Below are 20,019 nucleotides of genomic sequence, written 5' to 3' on the forward strand. Positions count from 1 at the left end.
GAAATAATCATATTAGAATAATATACTACCTTATTTATTACTTATATTAGCGCTTCCTCATTAACATATCAAATATATATATATATATATATATATATATATATATATATATATATATATATATATATATAATAGGCTATATTACATATTGTAATATTATATAATGTTGTGCGCTATCTGTCACACCCACTGAAGGCTCGCTGAAGTGAACTGACCCTGGAACATAACCTGCTCCAGAGCAGGTTAAGTTCAGAGACTGAGTTGCTATGACTACTAACATACCCTGAAAGTTACCTCCGTTTTTGGAACCGAAAGTTGAGGTTATCCGCTTACTTACTCTTAAACATACCCGGGTATGTCACATAACCTGCTTTCTGGAATACCCCCGAGATCATGAGATCGCTGCCAGAATAATAAGCGTTGGGCACTAAACTGTTTCTACTAATTCGACATCATATCAAATTGTACTTGTGCCCTTACTCCAGCTGACATGAACTCTAACTAGTTCTTTTCAATCAGGGCCAGACACAAAGATGGAACCTCAGTCGTCATTTGATGTAAGTGATGAGGAATTTTCTATAATATGTGTTTGTTGTAATGAGAGCAAGGTGAACTAAAAAGGACTTAAAACGTTTTTATTTTGTTGTGTGCGTCTCACGTTAATGAACTGTTAACACTCATCTTTCTTTCTTTATTCAGTGGATACGTTTCAAAATAAATAAGTGGCGTGATTTGACTGTAAGACCCAGAGACCCAGGTAGGCTCAGATTCTGACAGTTTAATATGAGAGCTCTAGTTTGGTCTTAAAATAAATCACCAACTAAATATCTTAAAAACACTAAAAGAGTTTAAATCAATAATTTAAAAGCTGATACACATTAGTAAGTGGTGGTGAACTGTTTTCTTTTTTAAGACAGAAGTGTAATTTGAATCTTGACCAAGCAGTTCAAGTTAATTAGTAATTCAGTGCAGTAAGATTCTGTAACATCAGCTCGGTTTAAAAGCATTGTCTGTTCTGTTGTCTGTTCATCTCAGGGTAACTGTATTATGTGGTTTTTCTCAACTGAATTTAACATTTTGTATTGTGAGGCTAAAGAATGTTTTATGTTTTCCTCTAGCATGGCAGGAGATGGTATCTCAGTATAAGGAGTCAATCAAACGGAAATATGAACATAGGAATGAGAGCAGTTTCTCCTCTGGTGAAAGAGTCTCACTGGCTGCCCTCTACACTGAACCTGTGATTATTCAGAAAAATGAAAAAGGCGGTTTTCAGAATATCAGTGTGGAGGAGTTGTTTAATAAGTTAGACATACATCTGTATTATCCATCATCTGTCATTCTTCAAGGAAATTCTGGTAGTGGAAAATCTTTCTTAGTGCAAAAGATTATTTTGGACTGGGCATCTGAACAACATTACCTTAAAGACTTTAATCTAGCTTTCTACCTGAGCTGTGAAGAGCTGAAGTGTATTTCTGAGGAAATGAACTTGATTGAGCTCCTGAGCTGGAATTGTGGTTTATCGCCAGATCAGATTTCAGAGATGGTGCAGAAATCATCACAGAGAGTGCTCTTCATCATTGATGGACTTGATGATCTTGATGAACTTATATTTATGTGTGATAATTTTTGCATATCATCCGAATTCCAGAGAGCCCCACCTGAGGTCATTGTTTGTTCCTTGCTTCGTCAACAAATCCTGCCCAGATCTGTCCGGCTGATCACTACTAGAACTGAGGTCCCACAGGGAATGTTTCTCAAAGGACCTCAGCGTTTCACAGAGATTATGGGTTTCTCTGAGAAGGGGGTGGAGGAGTACTTCCAGAAGTCCTTCCAGAATGAGGAACTCTTCAGGAAAGCCTATGAATGTGTGAGAGTAAATGAAACTCTCATCACTGCCTGCTCCATCCCTGTCATCTGCTGGATCATCTGCACGGTTATGCGAGAGAGGTTCAGTGATGGTGCAGATGTGACGAGTGTCCTGGAAACCAGCACCTCTATCTACGTTGACTTTGTGTCCACTCTACTGGAGCATCACTGCCAGGGTTTGAGTCAGTCTGTCCCGAGCCTGCTGAGGAGTCTGGGTCAGCTGGCAGAGAGAGGGATGCTGGAACAACAAGTCTTGTTTGATGAAAAAACTGTTTATGACACAATTTCAGACCCTGCTGGCAATCCATTCCTGTTCAAGTTCCTCTTAAAGAGAAAAATCCACCAGGAGACAATGTTCAGTTTCATGCATCTCAGCTTTCAGGAGTTCTTCACTGCTCTGTACTATGTCCTTCTGGATGAAGAAGAGTCTCAGAGGAAAGTGAGAGAGCTGCTTCACACTGTAGAGAGAGGATGGGCTTTGTCCTGTTGGTCTGATAGAGGCTTTTCAAAGGCAAATTTAGAAATAAGCAATTCAAAGCTGCTGCAGCCTGTGATTCTGTTCCTCTGTGGTCTCTGTAAGAAAGAATGGATCTCCTCATTCTTTGAAAAGCACAACATGACTGTCTCTGTCAACATAGAAACCCATCTTAAGGAATGGATCATTCAGTGTTCACAGAGATATCAAAATGAACACATGCTGTTCATTCTCCATTGTCTCTATGAGCTTCATGAGAAGAGTTTTGTTGGAAAAGTTTTGGAACAGTTGGCTTCGATAGATCTGTCAAATATTCTGCTGAAAAATGCAGACTGCTGGATGTTGCGGTTTTGTTTTCAGAATTGTGTTAACATTGGCAAACTGAGACTCAATATAACATCTGACAATCTGAAGATTCTTCAGTCTGCACTGATCAGTTGTGAAGAGCTGTGGTGAGCAAAGAACAGACTCTCTACATGTTTGAGACCAACTGTACTATGCTAAAATACATTCAATTTTTTGTGAGCTCTAATCTTGGCGTCAAATTATTAGATCTGATATCTGAATGTTAATATGTTCTGTTCACTTTTAAAGGTTGAAGGTGGATCACATTACAGATGATACTGGGGATTTGATCTCAGCTCTTGGCAAAGGAAAGATTGTGAAAGAACTGATGTAATGGATATTTAATTTTAAACTTAGTAATATCTGTTACTGCTATGGACTTTATGCATGGAACTTAGCCTACACATTTGTGCTAAAATATCAACCAGTGCCTGTGCTTCTGGTGATATTTTTAGATCATTTCACCTTACAATTGACATGCAGCCACAGTAATGTTAACTAATTAATAATTATATTACATTTGACAAAATTTGTCAAATGTAATATAATTATTATACTATAAGTAAAAGTTTTAGTCAGACTTGTTAGCATCTCAGCTGTAGCTGAATGAAACGTCAGCCTTCTTTCATACAAAAATAGATAGCATTTACAGACGTTTCTAGAAAGTCTTGTTTTCATATAATATCATAAGATTTTTTTTGCTGCACCAGATTTCACTGATTTGACAGACAAAATGAAGTAGTTACCATGGAAAGAGTCCATTACTTGTACTGTAAATCAATGAATTTATTGTAATTGGCAGAATACAGGAACAAAAAGCTTCACAAGCCAACCACAAAAAAAAGATAAAACTCCACCACCAAAAGATTAATACATCATTTAAAAAACAATAATCAAAAAAAAAAAACCTAATAATAAAAAATACTAATGTAAAGTAATCCCACTAAAGTAAAGTAAAGTCTCTGAACTTTACTTTTTTAGGCTCTGTTTTCGGTTTTCAGTTTCCAGCTCTGAAATAAGACCATCATTGTTAATCTCAGAATTAACTCTCACCTGTTCACGCCAAGAGGTTTCCACTGTCAACTGGAGAATCTTTCTGCAGAAACTCCAGAGATCACCCAGGTCTGTGAAGACGAGAGTGTGAATTGTGCAAGTGTAAATTACCTGCATCTTTTTAGCTTCCTCTGTACTAATAAAGCCATGGGTTTAATTACTTTGAAAAGCCATCTTGATGCTGAGAAATATAATGTAAATCTACTTTATTAAAAGAATATTACGACCGACCATGGTATAAATCATACATGTTAAACTACAGTATATGTCGTTATACTATATATTATTATATGAACACTCTATACTGTATGTTATGTTATAATATTTACACAGCTCTCGAGATTCATCAGGAGATGGCTTTTTCCTTCTGGATGTCCTGCACTCTGTGTCTGGTTTAAAAAAAGTCCATTTGCAGATGGACAAATTGACTGTCAGTTGGATTCCCACAATCCTCTCGCTTGTCCAGGCCTTTCCCAGTCTGAATGAACTCAGGTAAGAATAAAGATCTGCTCTTTTAAGCATGTATTATATGGATTTGTATATGCTTGTGAATATTAAAATAATTTTCAAATTGTTTTCAGAAACATATGTAGCTAAATGTTTTTTCCATGTCAGGACAAATTCCGCAATTTCATTTATTCCATCTGACATAAAACAGTGTCTGGTGGAATCACTGACACAAACAGGTTGGACCCCGACTTTCAAATTGGACCCATAAAATCTAAATATTAACAAAAAAATAATTTAAAAAAAAAAATTACTTTACTAAAAACAACATATTAATTTTATAGAATATAAATAGAATAAAAATTAAAAATGTTTTACAGTAATCAATGTTTTCTCCTGTAGCTGGAGGAAGTCAGTGTTGATTAAGCGAGACAAAAAGGGTTTCATCAAGGAGGACTTGAAGACAATAAAGACAGAAAATATAGAGAGTAAAAGTAAGCAAATTTTTTATAATCCCTTGCAATCCCTAAACTGAAAAGAAATAACGTGGTCTCAGTCAGATTCTTTGTTTAGCCAATCAAAAGACTTTGAGACACTTTATGCCTGTCAGTCATTTTGTAGAAAGCATCATTTTGTTGGTTTGTTGTGAGAGAACGCTGTTTTACTACCATTGCTATTGACAACTATACCTATTCAAAGTCAAAAATGTGTAAAGCTGAGTTTGGAATTCAGTTTTATTTGTTATTTTAATTAAGTGTGAAATTGTGCTGCTATTGTTAAGCTCCATCTCCTTTTAAATTACAAAAAAATCAAATCTTAAAGCAAAAAACATTTTACAAAAAAACCATATTAAGTAAATATTAAACTAACAAAAAAAGTTAAAAACATTTGAAAAAAAAAATACCATTTTAAGTCAATATTTCTTTATTCAAATTGTGTTTTGTATTTAATGGCCTTTAAACTCACATTAGAATTAATGTCTCATAAACGTCTAGAACATCTGACATTGCTTAAATTACCTTTGTTTACGTAGACAAAGGCCTCTTTAAATCAAACAAGCAATTATGATTAAGTCAGAATTGTTGTTAACATTAACTATTCAATTGAAGGCCTATTAAGTGCAGTCTAATTTGGTGCTTGGCAAGTATTTATTTGCTTTTTTTCCATTGTTTCTTTTTAATTTTGCTTTCAGTGTTATTATTATTATTATTATTAAAACTCATGAGTCTATTATTATTATTATTATTATATTTCTTCAGTTTTATATTAAATGGCTTGGTTTTTAGCCACAGAGCTTAATAACAAACTTTCTGGCTGTTTGAAAGTTTGAAACTCATGAGTCTAATGATTTGTGTTTACTCTTCATTAGGAGCAGAATCATCTTTAGGACAATCAGTGAGTTGCAACTGTCATGTATTCTTTCTGTCATCATGTTCAGAATAAGAGGATCATTCTTTTCTTTATTTCAGTCCTCAGGTTATGCAGAAGTGTTCACACCTGAATGTGTTCAGCAAGATGATGAGGACAAACACAAGACTAAATACAGGTATGGAACACTTATGTTTTTTGTAAGAAGGTAAGGTGTTGAATTTCTGAGGTTAAAGGTGCTATATGTAAGTTTTTGACTCTACTAAAGCTTAAAAATACCATAATATGTTTGCAGATATTTAAGAAACATGGCAAGTTAACATACTTGTTTATCGGAAAAACAATGCTACAGTCAGTTATTCTCCCTTGAAAATGTGCATTCCGGGCCAGAATGTCAGTCTCTGTTTTAGTTTATGAAACCCGCCCACTGCCAAGTTTACCCAATTGTATTTTGGCACCCCGGGTTGCCAGTTGGTGGAAAACACAGGTTATTTCATTTCATTCATTGTCAAGTGCGCTCATTGCTGTTGGTGTCGTCAATCTGGCAGCCTGTGTGTGCCTCAAGTCTGAGGAGGAGGGCCTGGTGAAAAAACCCTCTCCAATATTTTGAATTTGGGCTGCAATACCTAGTTCAACCACTCGGTGCAGCACCTTTAGAAGTTCTAATGAATTAAAATGTATCTATTATTGTAAAATTACATAACTATCTCATCCTTGCATGCAATGGCTCTATTATTATCTTTCAGATTAACATTTCTCATATCCAGCATTTGTTAACATTTGCATATATTCATGCCTGTTTGTTCCATTGTTCCTGATTGTTCTGCCTGTGTATTTTTTTTTTTAATCTTTTGCTTCAGTACACTGAACTTCTAACTTGGGAAAGTTGATGTTGTTATTTGGATTTGTTTGCATGAAATTTTCCAAAACCTTGGTTCAAACATCCCAAAACTTTTATTTATTTATTTATTTATTTATTTTTGCAATATCTCCAGTGTTATCGCATAAATAAATATGCAGGCCATTATGATTTAATAAAATAAAAATATTCTATCTTCCAGGTTTGTGTCCATGCTGGTCAGTTTCAGTGCAGTCTGACCAGCCTTGTGTTTGTGATGGAGGGTGAAGGAGAGGTGCTGTATAACATTGTCTCATGGGATCCTGGTCTGGGTCAGTTGCGGCCTGCTGGGCCCTTGTACAACATTGAATGTTCTGCAGGTTCAGTCTCAGAACTACACTTTCAACACTGCATGATATTCTCTGGTATGTTTATTTCTGCATTCTAAACATTAATATGATTCACAGTGATTGACTTGACTAGTTGAATAAAATGTATGGAACAGTGACTGATAATTTACGTATCAAATTACTTAATTGTGAATAATATGCATGTAAATAATTAGCAAGAAGTGTGATGACAGATCTTAATGATTACATACCTGGCTCATTTCCACCGAGCGGCTCAATTTAGTAAAGTAAAGTACAGTATGTAAATATTTCGGGTTTCATTGTTAGAAGTTGTGAATGGTACCAAAATAGCGAACCGCACCGTACCACTTTTTGGGACCCTTCCTTTGGGGTATCTAGCACAGTACTCCGATACCTAAAGGGTGGAGTTAAAGTCACTGCAGAAAGATGATTGTTTGACAGAGAATCAAAAATTTAACATAATATAAATTAAAAAAAAAATTCACTCTAACAGAAGTGCCATATCAAAATGTTGGTAAATCCATAACTACAAAAATTCAGTGTGTACCATCCAGAATCATACTGTACTGTACTTAAACATACCGCTCGGTGGAAACAAGCCATAAAAGCACCTAATGTCAAAATGTTGGTCACTGTATAATTAGAAAACAATACCTTTATTATACCCAAGAACAAAATTCTTAAATGTTTTTTTGCAGAAGAAAATAAGGACTGTTTGGCTGTAGCACATTTCACTGGTGGTAATGTAGAAATAATACAGCCACTCAAAGTGACAGAAACTCACGTGATCATTGACATCAGAGACCTCAGCATTTTTGGGCTCATCTGGATTAAAACAATATTTGGCTTCCCCATTAAAGGCCAGGTTTTGCTCTTTCTTCGACCTGTAACTGTTAAGCAGAAAATACTTAATGTCCACTTGCTTCCAGGGAATGTTCCAGTATCAGAGGTACTACTATCTGAAGGCATTGTTCCTTTTTTTTTCTCCTATGTGCTTTCAAATGTAAAAGAGTATTAAACAGGAGTATAAAATAAAAACCTGTATGTTTCAAAGCTTGAACACAATGAGCATATATATATATATACATATATATTATATTAATGCTTTTGTATATTATTCCCCCCCACAGTCCAGGGCTGGCACCTGGATAAAAAATACATTGAGACAAGTTCAAAATGTCATCTGTTTCCTGAAAGAGAATACAGTCTGTGTTGTCAGCCAGAGGATTGTGAAGTGCAACCAGTGGTAACAATATTTATTGAATAACATTGAATCTAAACTGTAATTCCAGTTTTCATTAGACATTTGGGTAGCTGATGTATAACAGGTTAACAATTTCATCTTAAGGCCTTCAAATGTAACTCATTCAATCACAATCCAGAGTCAGAACTAACCACTTTATACTGTTGTCTTAATATTGGTGTTTTTTTTTTTTTTTTTAAGAGTGAGATGTTTGAGCTTGATCATTTTGGTCCAAACTATCATCCCACGTTTGAAGTGTTTTTGGATGTCAACGTTGAGGAGGTCAGATTGGGTGTTTTGGACAAAACTCGAGATGGGAAGGAAGTGTGGAAAAGACGGCGAATCCTTCTTACAGGTACTCATGAAATATTGTTGTAGGAGTAAAAGTTTTAAAGGGGTCATATGATGCTTTTTTTAAAAATCATTATTTTGTGTATTTGGTGTAACAGAATATGCTGACATGCTTTAATGTTCAAAAAACACATGATTTTTCAAATACTGTACATTATTGTAGGTCCTCCATGCCCTGCCTCTCTCAAACATGTCGTTTTCTACAAAGTCCTTCCTTCTGACAAGCGCAGTCTGCTCTGATTGGCCAACTGACCCAGTGCAGGCACTCGTCGGAAATGTAACGCCCCTTTCCATAATCGCAAGCTTCATCTATCAAAATAAATTTAAAGACAGTTAATAATATCCTTAGTTTTACCATCAGTTCAAGCCTGAAAGGGGAACGGAATCACGTGACAGACACAGTGATGAAGCTCGTATGTGTTTGCAGTACACAAGGTGACTCCACTGTGTGACCCTGTCTCTCTCTCTCACACACACACACACGCGCAACGTGCAAAACTTCACGTTTGAACATTCAATAGCAAATACTTAAACTAATAACAAAACATACTTACAGCAGCTGATTCAGAAGCACCAGATTGTCGTAGCAAAGTCAGAATTACCTCCTCTTCTAGGTTCACGAAACGGTCGTCCAAAAATGCGTTGCCGTTCTGTTGTAAGTAATCTTACAGATTCCTAAATGCATCTATTTTCGGAAGGCCAAATAAAGTGCTTTTGCTTTCACCTAGATACACACAGCATCTCCCTGACATGACTGCCTCAACACTAACTGCGGTTACTGAAACCACGCCTCCTTTCTTTGCGTGAACATTTGGGTGGCTTTATGCAAATATTTCCACATAGTGACGTAGAGATGTGGGGGCGTGTTTGAATGAGCCGTTTTAGGAAGGCGTGGCAGAGTCTTAACTTTGATAAAGAATATCTCTTTGGATTTGAGACTTTAGTCTTTGCAACTTTACAGATCTTCTTCATGCACCAAGAGATTTGTTACACTCTAAAGTGAAAGGAAAAATTGAAGTTGCATCATATGACTCCTTTAAGAAAGGTTGGGAGAGATTTAAGTTTATCTATAAACACTCCTCTGTGAGAAATCATTTCTAGCTATTTCCTTGTTAGAGTGTTGGGGAGGCTAATATTGCAAGCAAAACATAGCCGTAGCTAACTGTGCTAAAGTTATTTAGGAGAGCAATGCCATATCTCTTTAAATATGTAATGCAGATTATATGTGTATTTGGTGATCAGCAGTATTTATCAAGCACAATACAATAAGGATCTCAATTCGAGTGACATCATTAAACTTAGATAAATGTAAACTAAATACAAGAAATAAAACTACAATAACATCTATATTGAAAAACCGTTGGTGAATTTTTTTTAACAGGTTGATTTGCATGATCAGTCCAAAATAATGCTTTGTTCATATTTGTGGTGTGTGGAAGGAATGAGACCTCAAAAGATTTTCATGATTTCAAAATGTCTTTTTTAAATTATTTTCATTATTTAGTTGCACCAAGTAAAGATGTAGAACATCCTGCACACAGAAGAATCCCAGGTCTGATTTTAATGCTGAACTTTTCAATTATTCTTGTAGTTATGTCTTACACATACTGTACACTCTTCTGAAGACTAACTTAAAACATCTTTTGTTTAAATCAGAAACTGAATTTGTGAACACCCACAGAGATGAACTCATTCAGAGAGTTTCATCAGTGATGGCAATTGCTGACAGTTTGTTGAGCAAAAACATGATTGATAGAGAAATGTACGATGAAGTTCATACTGAAAAAAAACGAACGGAGAAAATGAGACTCTTGTTGGATGCTGTTGACTCTGGAGGAGCTGCCGTAAAAGCCGAATTCTGCAGACTTCTGAAGGAGAAGGAGCATTATCTTGTAGATGAACTGGGGCCTCATTTATAAAAACTGATTTGATCTGAGAGTGTGTGGAAAATCCACACTCAGAATCAGAAAACCTGTATTTGACATGGAAAAGTGCTTAATGCATATCAGTTTCCAAACAGATGTACGCACAAGGGGGCAGTTGAGGCCAAATGGTTAGAGAGTCAGACTTGTAACCCAAAGGTCACAGGTTCGAGTCTCTGTACGGGCAGGGATTGTAGTGCTCTCTTCCACCTTCAATACCAAGACTGAGTTGAGACGCTTCAGCAAGGCAACGAACCCCCAACTGCTCCGCAGGTGCTAAAGCAAAAATGGCTGCCCTCTGCTCTGGGTGTGTGTGTTCACTGCAGTGTGTGTGCACTTGGATGGGTTAAATGCAGAGCACAAATTCTGAGTATGGGACACCATACTTGGCTACACGTCACATCACATCACTTTCACTTACACTTTTCCTTGTGGCAGAATCAGGGTACTGCAGGTATTTGTAAATAAGAAATTGTTCTGCTTGCTATGCTCAAGTAAAGGTTTTGGAAATTGACTGGTGCTCTTTTATGATATCACATACAGTAATCACATTAATTAGGCAGCATTTACAAGAGGGAGATCTGAAACCATTCAGCTTTTCATAATCATTTGCGATTTATAGATTTCACATCTGGAAGAGAGGCATACACACTTTGTTTTTATTTTTGCATGTGTTACTTTCTCTGAATCACTACTACACACAATTGCGAAATGATCGCAAGATCAAATGTAGGATGGCTTCTTCGCATTATTTTAGATCCAGCAGAGCACAGTAATGCTGAGAATGAGTTTGAGATGTAAACAGCATCTCCGCCGTTAATATAACGTACAGTGAGAGATCCAGATGTTTCTGTCTTCATAATTTAGACATTACTGGCATGAACTCCTGCTTTTCATGTTGTCCAGCATGATTTGAGATCCAAAGAGCTTCTTGCACAAAAACATCTGACTGTCTGTACAATGTCACAATTCTGAAATATTCCTTTATTTGTTATGCATGTTGATTTTGTCGATGTACATTTGAGGTATGTACTGAATGATGTTGTTACTGTATGACCATGAGTCAGTATGAAAGATGTTTTTATTTTATAATACTGTGGAAAAATAACCACATACAATTAAAAAAAAATTGTAAAAGTTGCTGTGGGCAAAAAGCACATGGGTAATTTTTTTCTTTTGTATTTTACATTTTGACATATGAATAAAACAAATGAAATGTTAATCATAAATGAAGTACATGTCTTTTTTAACAGGATATTGAGGAAATGGATCTGAAGCGTCACACTGAAACATGCTCACATTCACACAATATAAACACAGTATTGGACATTCATTCCCTCATCTTTCCATCTCTGATACATGAATTTGAGTCTTCAAATTTATTGTCCTCTCATCATACATAAAGGTGCCATTGTGGTCATTAAGATATCTAACGTTGATGATGAAAACCCATTTTGTCAATGTGCGACTGCAAAGAGAGTGGCTCCTATAACCAATTCACTGTAAAATTTCTACATATTTAAAAAATGAGCCAATAATTTGTTGAACCAAAATGTATTGATCATTGCATATTTTGAATGTTTAAAACATTTGAACATAGACCAAGGGTCATGTAAATTTTAGTAGCTTAAAGCTAAATCAAGCCAGATTAAAAGTCAACAGCAGAAACTTCTTTTGCACAAATTCAGCTTTACTGCAGAGCAGAAAGGTTTTTGAGCTCATAATAAAAGCCCTTCTTTAGTTTGCATAAAAGAGATTTTACAGAAACTCAGGACTTGAATGATTAAATTGCTTCCATTCTAGTATTATTTTAAACTTTGCTCTTGTGATCTGATTCTTCATCCCTTTACAGAATTTAGACAAATGTACAAATCATAAAGAAAAAAAAAATTCCTTTACATTGTTTATACCAAAAACCATTCGATCTCTGACCCCTTACCACTATCTTAGAAAAATACTATAAAAGCATTTTGAAATGTAATTTAGTTCAGATACAAATATGGAAAAGCACTCTACTCTACTTTGAAAGTGTGAAGGACAAATACATGGACACTTGAGAGAAAGAGATTCATCACATTCATTTTTTTCCTCCACGTCAGCAAACACACACTCACCCGCACACATAGGAACACAGAGCGTCAAATACTCGTGAGGTTTTCTTGGAAGGAGGCAGAGTGTGTGTTCAGAGAAAAGTCTGTAAGCTCACTTTGACACACTTTGAGTAGCATCCATCTGTAAAAAATCCTAAAATGTTACATAAACTCCAGCTTTCAGAGTTAAAAGCACTGGTGGCATTTACCCAGATACTCACGTCTCTGTCCTATCAGAAGAGTTCAAACTGGCAGCAGACAGCTATTCCTACGAGGAGCTCGGGCAGTGTGAGCAGTGGTGAGCGGGCCGTACGGGAAGTTATTTCACAAGCGATTGTCGACACTTGCAGAATTATTCAACTCGCTGACTTGTTCTGCAATATCACATTGTGGATTATACAACTGTGGGTGAGCCCACCCATGATTCCCATCATTTAAAACGCATCATATTTTATAAGGTTGAGTGATGGGACAGATCTAAAAAGGTCCAGTGTAAACTCCAGTGCATAGCAATCAGGCTTTCACTGGGCTTTACATCTAATAATCGATGGCTTCTGGTGCCCTCCAGCCTTTAATGGGCCATTCTTTCAGCAAATACCAGTTCACATGGAGAAAACAGTCCAACAGCTGCTTTGCAGTGTCGCATTTTGGTGCAGATGTTTTAGACAGTTGGTTTTGCCACATCAACCTCTTCTTAAAATTTAAAAGAAAAGATGATAAGGTTTACACGCTTTCTCTCCAGTCATCGCTGTGACCTCTTGTAATTTCCTCTTCTGCTGCAGTCATTTATTAATTTGGCACTTTTTTCTCTAAATCACGTTGTTGTAAAGGTAGAAAACACAATATGTGTGTGTGTGTGTTTGCATATAGTTGCATTGGAGAAAGTTTTCATACTGTAAGAGTTTGTAAAAATGAGCATGTGTACTTATATTTTCATCCATGGAAGTGCTTTTTTGTTGGTAAGTGTGTTTTACACATGAGTCTGCATTCTCTGCGTGTGTCTCTGAGAGTATTCTGTAGGTGGGGTTGAATATGGAAATTGGGCGGCGCTGGGGTATTTTCCCACATTAGCATCTTGACTCGTCCCCACCCCTTGTCCTGTAGGATACATTTCATAGGCTGGTCCTGCCTCCAAAGGTGGGGCGAAACCTAACCTGTATTGAGGTGTTGTTGAATAAGCGTAGCTGTCAAAAGCCAGCGGATTGGTTGATTCCAGCAGGCCACGCTCTCCAGTATAGTCCGTGGTCTTGGAGACAGGGTTGGGTGGGGCTTGGATTTGCGATGCCCTGGCAATGGTGTTAAAATGGGTGTATGTGTTGTGAGCCATTCGGGATGCGGACCGGGGCTCATAACGGCCCGTGGGTGCCGGGTGAATGTTGGCCACTGGGCCACCAGCTGACGCCGAAACTGAAGCGGGATTTGGTGGCCGAAATTCCTGGTACAGTAGGGAACGGGTAGAGGTGCGGACCTCATCATGTGTTGTAGCTCGAACATTGTAGTAGCCGTTGGTGGGGTCCTGAAATTACAAATATATAATATTTTACTGCAATGCACTATTTGGGGTTTACGGTGCTGTCACAATTAACATGCTCGGGTCAATTTTATGGGTTAAACTGATTGAGAGTTTTGTGTGAAGCAGTTTTTGTGTGAGTCGGTCATGCAGATTCACCACACTGACCAAAAAAAAGGTTTTGTGTTTTGCCGAAATTTCACTAGATATTTCTGGTTTATAGGCACTGTATAGGAGTATGTAAACATCTGTGTTTGCACACACTATCATTAAAAAGTTTGGGGTTGGTCAGATTTTTAAATGTTTTCTCATATGGTGACCATTTATTTAATCAAACATACTGTAAAACAGTAATATTTGGAAATATTATTAAAATTTAAAACAACTGTTTTCTCTTTTAATATATTTAATTTATTCCTGTTACTTCAGGTTTCAGTATCACATGACCCTGCAAAAATCATTCTAATATGCTGAATCTATGCTCAAACACATTTCATATTATTATCATTGTTGATTATTATTATGTTGAAAACTGTAGTGCGTCTTAATCCTTTTTTCAGTATTCTTTGATGAAAATAAAGTCTCACACTAAACTTATGACAGTAATAAATAAAAAGGAAAAACAGTTCAAAAATATATATGTATATGTTTGGAAAATACACATTATCTATACATATTGTGTATACATATATATATTTTTTGGGTGGACCATAACTATAATACGTTGTCTGTGTCAAACATTAAAGATAAATTGTGTCATTTCTGCACCCCTACCATCAGCAAACAGAAGTGGAAAATTAATGACAGCTTTCATGGACACTCCTCCTGTTTGCTATTGGTCAAGCAAATCGATAGCCCCGCCCTAAACTCACAGCATTGGTTGAGCCAGTGTTACTGTGTGAGGCTGGCTGAGTTTCTCAAACAATTAAATGTTTTGATATAGCGCCATAGTATTTTTTACACTTTTAAAAGCAATCGACCTATATTGTCTTAGCATGTTAAACTAACACTAAACTGGAATTTCAAAAAATGGTACACTTCTCCTTTAAGTATAGCATTCATGTCTATATGCACCTGCTCTGTTTCTTACCTTGGGCTCATACTCCTCCACCTTTGGCTCCAGCGTGTCGCTCTGGAGGTCCTGCTTCAGGTCCATGTCATCTTTGAAGGGCTGGGTGGAGGGAGAGAGGGAGACAGAGGGAAGAAACTAAACCATCAAACGACAAAACACACACACGGAGAGAGGGAGGAAGAGAAGGAGAGAGAGGGAGGAAAACAGGATATCAGCTTTATCAGAACTGGTGAAGAATAGATGTTCTTTAGTTTGTGGTGGAAAGAAAGTCTTTCACCATTAGAAACTCTTTTTACTTATAGGTTTATCTTTTTTTATCTATTCAAAAAGATCTTTCTTTAATTCTTTCACTGTTGTGGATAAAATTAAGAAGAAATGGCCCACTTTAAAAAGCACTAAAATTGGTGGCTCCTAAACTCACTAAGTATGTTTAAATAGTTTGATTTCAGTCAGACTAAAAATCATGTAAATTCTTTATTTTATTTTTAATACAAAAAAAATAAAAAATTTACTGTACCAATCCAGCTTTTGCCAAAGCTGGACTACATAATGTGATTGTAGAGATTTTAAAGAGCAGTTAAACCATATTCAAATAAACAACAGAAGCTTCCACCAACAAGTATTTTTTCTGTTTACAATGAAAGCAAAAATTTCTAAAAATAAAAACACAACAATCACAATATGTTTGATATTTCATACAGCAACACTACCATTCAAAAGTTTGGGATCAGTGAGATTTTTTTTAAAAAGATCAGATCAATTAAAATGAATAAAGAAACCTTTATTTACCAAGGAAGCATTCAAATTGTTAACAAAATATTTCAATTTCAAATAAATGCTATTCTTCTGAAATTTCCATTCATCAAAAATCCTGAAAAATACGGTTTCCCCAAAATATTACAACTGTATTCAACATCAATGACAATTAGAAATGTTATCGAAAGCACCAAATCAGCATATAAAAATGATTTCATGAGGATCATGTGACTGGAGTAATGGTGCTGAAAATTCAGCTTTGCCATTATAAGAATAAACTACATTTTAAAATTAAAATGGTTTAAATATTTTTTTTATTAATTTAAATTACATGTAAAATATATTCAAATAATATAATATAATATAATATAATATAATATAAATATAATATAATATAATATAATATAATATAATATAATATAATAATTGTTTTGCTGTAAAAAAAAATCTTACAGACCCCAAACCTTTGAACTGCAGTACTTCTTCATAGGGCACAATGTTTTAGAAACCAAGTATCTGACAAAATTTCTCGTCACACTTCTCTGTTGTTGGTTAGGTCAAAACATGTGAACTAACCAAACTCTAACATGACACACTTAAGTGCAAAACTGCCCTAATTTCTTGATTTAAAAAAAAAAAAATCTCTATTTCTTTATTTTTTATGGTAACAAAATAGCATGTCTGAGCATATATTTAAGAATGTTATATCAGACAGCCTGACAGTCTACGTTATGCTATAGATACTCACAGAATACATAGCCTTTACCATTCGTGTGGCTGTGGAGGCGCTGGCAGCCTCTTCCTCAAGACTGTGAGTCTCCTTGTTGACCGTTTCCACTTTAATGTCTGGCTTCAATGTGACTCCACGACGACCTAGAAGCATATAAGATCACTGACACAAAGCCTCACATCATTTTAATTAATGGTTCCATTAAATCACAGCAGTTTATTGGCATTGGACTGAAAGCAAGATTATGATTTCAGTAATTTTATTGTTCCCTCACACTGAACCTACAACCTTTGTGTTAGCAGGCTGTAGGGCACATAAATCATTATCACGTGTCTCATTAATGTAGATATTTTGTATTTGCTATTAGCTAACAAAGTTTTACTGAAAAAAGCATACAACTGTTTGTGTGTGTATGTGTGTTTGTGTGTGTGTGTGTGTGTGTGTGTGTGTGTGTGTGTGTGTGTGTGTAAAATGGTATCAAAACCTGCCAAGAATTTTCTTCTTTTCCTGTTTCTGTAATGATTATTTTAATTTCTGGTTTAAAATTTTAAATAATCAGCAGAAATTAAAATAATTGTATAATTGTATGTTTATAAATATAAATGTATATTAAATACATCACAATTAAAATATCTATTTCTGGTGAGGGAAGAGTATGCATTATTTAATTATCATGACATATACTTATAATAATGCAAGCAAATTTTACAATTCAAATATCTTAATAGTAGCCCTAAAATACAATTATTATTGAATTAGAATTAAATTCATAAATAAATATAAAATATATTACATTTTATATATATATATATATATATATATATATATATATATATATATATAAATATATATATATATATATAATTTTTATTTTATTTTTGGAATTTGAGGTAAAATATAACAGATGTTTTAGGCTTTTTTTCTTTTCTGTCTTCTAGCCACACAGGGGCACCAAACCATAATCAAGCATTTAAATTTTTTTTTTTTTTTCACCATTTCAGAGCATTGCCTCAGAAAATTGGACGAATTCATCACAAACAAATGAACATGAAACAGATGCACATACTCCGAGCCACACACATATACACAGTGTACTCACTGCCTTTGCGCTGTCGATACAGATAGAATATCAGAGCAAACAGGAGGAGCAGAAGCAAAATGGAAGATCCAACAGATCCACCTGCTATCACACCTACAGGCACTATATCTGAGACAGAGAGACAGGAATGAAACAGAGGTTTATATTACCTACAGATGCTATTTCTAAGTCAAAGACAGATGAGTATAATATCTACACTCACTATACTGTATCTGAGAGAGAGAAAAGTTTTATACAAACTATATTGAGCGAGAGACTGACAGGTATTAATCTACAGATGTTATATCTGAGAGACAGATATGCATAATGCCTACAAAAGGTATGTTTAAGTCAAAGACTGTCTATAGCAGCCACTATGTTTTAGAGAGAGACAGGTATTTTACCAACAGATACTATACAAATGAAAGAGAGAGGGGTAATTACCTCCAGACACTGCAAAAGCATCTTAAGTGAAAGTTTTGCTTATAAGTTTCATGCAACTTGCAGAATTTGCAAAAATGCAATATTTTTTTTTTACTGCTGCCCTTCAGAAGCTAATACTTGCATGTTTCCCAGAAGACAAAATAAGTACAACTTACATGTTTATAAAATTAGAAAAAGTTTACACACCATGGCTCTTAATGCATAATGTTGACTTTGTGAGTCAAAAGAATTAAAGTTTTTTTTTTTTTTTTTAAAGATTGCCTGCATTTTTTCCTTCAAGAAATACTATGGACAACTTATGTTGTTAAAATTATTTACAGGGGAAAGCCAAGTCCTATGTATAGTGGATGTCATTTTTCAGAGGACCCTTTGTGTTACATACCTCATTAAAGGGATAGTTCACCCAAAAATCAAAATTATGTCATTAATGACTCACCCTCATGTTGTTCCAAACCCGTGAGACCTCCGTTCATCTTCGGAACACAGTATAAGATATTTTAGATTTAGTCCGAGAGCTTTCTGTCCCTCCATTGAGAATGTATGTACGGTATACTGTCCACGTCCAAAAGGGTAATAAATACATCTTCAAAGTAGTCCATGTGACATCAGAGGGTCCGTTAGAATTTTTTGAAGCATCGAAAATACATTTTGGTCCAAAAATATCAAAAACTACGACTTTATTCAGCATTGACTTCTCTCCCGGGTCTGTTATGAGCGCGTTCACCTCACATCCGGTTCGCGAACGAATCACTCGATGTAACCGGATCTTCTTGAACCAGTTCACCAAATCGAACTGAATCGTTTGAAACGGTTCGCGTCAACAATAAGCATTAATCCACCAATGACTTAAGCTGTTAACTTTTTTAACATGGCTGACACTCCCTCTGAGTTCAAATAAACCAATATCCCGGAGTAATTCATTTACTCACTTTGAAGATGTTTTTATTACCTTTCTGGACGTGGACAGTATACCGTACATACATTCTCAATGGAGGGACAGAAAGCCTACTTTGGACTACTTTGGACTACTTTGAAGATGTTTTTATTACCTTTCTGGACATGGACAGTATACCGTACATACATTCTCAATGGAGGGACAGAAAGCTCTCGGACTAAATCTAAAATATCTTATACTGTGTTCCGAAGATGAACGGAGGTCTCACGGGTTTGGAACGACATGAGAGTCATTAATATTAATAATTTTGATTTTTGGGTGAACTATCCCTTTAAGTAGGCTATTCCAAAATATTCTAAATGTTAGATTAAAGTTACAAAACTTGTGTAATCTAACAAAATATGTTACAAAAACATTTTAAAAACATGTATTTTGTAATCTGTATTGAAATACATTTTAAAAGTAACCTTCCCAACCCTTATACACCTACGGACACTATATCTGAGTGAAAAAAAGATTATATCTACAGCCATTATACATCTAAGAGAAGGACACCTAAACACTACACTATTTCTGTGAGAGAAACAGACAGGTATTATACCTACGGAAGCTATATCTGAGAGTGAGAAGAGAAAGAGAGGTATTATACCTATAGATGTACTACATCTGAGAGAGAAAGAGTTATTATACCTACTACTTTATGTAAGAAAGAGACAGCGTAAGAGAATGAGACGAGTTTATAGACACTACATTGTTTTTCTGACCTGTTTCCTCCAGGGTGATGATCATGGTTCCTGGTCCAAACGCGTTCCACGCCGTGCAGTTGTAGGTGGACTGGAAGTCAGACTCCATGACATTATTGATGGTGAGTGTGGACAGAACGGCGCCCCCTGCAGGTCTACTCTGCTCCACTGTGTACCTCTCCAACAGCGTACCTCTCTCTTTTTCCCACACGTTCTCCTTCCAGGCCCAAACCTGCAAAAAAAAAAAAAAAAAAAAAAAAAAAACATGTATGTATTCACACACACACATAAGTAAATAGCTGCATGAGAACACACACAGGCAGGGGTTCACAGGCATTACAGCTCTTTTAGGATTTTGCTCTGAACTGTGGGAGAGCAGATAGTTCATACAAAATGAACAACACTCCATCAAATATTCACAG

General features: G+C 35.7%; 2 protein-coding genes and 2 long non-coding RNA genes across 7 annotated transcripts in view; 3 read left to right on the forward strand and 1 right to left on the reverse strand.

The window, feature by feature from the left end:
- Nucleotides 1-843: 843 nt before the first annotated feature.
- Nucleotides 844-11,301, forward strand: LOC122134396 (NACHT, LRR and PYD domains-containing protein 1 homolog). Its single transcript, XM_042768106.1, has 13 exons — nt 844-2,793; nt 2,936-3,016; nt 3,489-3,527; nt 4,073-4,231; nt 4,589-4,680; nt 5,556-5,581; nt 5,656-5,732; nt 6,600-6,817; nt 7,462-7,712; nt 7,893-8,009; nt 8,208-8,361; nt 9,862-9,909; nt 10,014-11,301. Exons 1-13 carry the CDS (start codon nt 1,130-1,132, stop codon nt 10,274-10,276), a joined length of 3,189 nt encoding a protein of 1,062 aa, XP_042624040.1. The 5' UTR covers nt 844-1,129; the 3' UTR covers nt 10,277-11,301.
- LOC109084815 lies at nt 3,643-4,450 on the forward strand. The gene is made up of 3 exons (XR_006162888.1): nt 3,643-3,808; nt 4,073-4,231; nt 4,355-4,450. It is a non-coding gene; the product is annotated as an uncharacterized LOC109084815 (long non-coding RNA).
- Nucleotides 4,553-5,891, forward strand: LOC122134638. Its single transcript, XR_006162887.1, has 3 exons — nt 4,553-4,680; nt 5,556-5,581; nt 5,656-5,891. It is a non-coding gene; the product is annotated as an uncharacterized LOC122134638 (long non-coding RNA).
- A 41-nt stretch (nt 11,302-11,342) lies between the features above and the next one.
- The window catches only part of LOC109085535 (kin of IRRE-like protein 1), a 34,301-nt gene continuing 25,624 nt past the window's right edge, over nt 11,343-20,019 (reverse strand). The window contains exons 11-15 of one of the 4 annotated variants that reach the window (XM_042778544.1): nt 19,619-19,829; nt 17,537-17,644; nt 16,474-16,580; nt 14,970-15,050; nt 11,343-13,885 (exon numbers count right to left, since the gene is read on the reverse strand). In XM_042778544.1, coding sequence (XP_042634478.1) covers nt 13,340-13,885; nt 14,970-15,050; nt 16,474-16,580; nt 17,537-17,644; nt 19,619-19,829 — 1,053 coding nt within the window. In that variant the 3' untranslated portion in view covers nt 11,343-13,339. Of the gene's footprint in view, nt 13,886-14,969; nt 15,087-16,455; nt 16,581-17,536; nt 17,645-19,618; nt 19,830-20,019 lie in introns of all 4 variants that reach the window. The other 3 variants (XM_042778531.1, XM_042778538.1, XM_042778524.1) reach the window with 3 other exon arrangements.

This window comes from Cyprinus carpio, chromosome A2 (assembly GCF_018340385.1).
Source record: "Cyprinus carpio isolate SPL01 chromosome A2, ASM1834038v1, whole genome shotgun sequence".
Classification (NCBI taxonomy): Eukaryota; Metazoa; Chordata; class Actinopteri; order Cypriniformes; family Cyprinidae; genus Cyprinus; species Cyprinus carpio.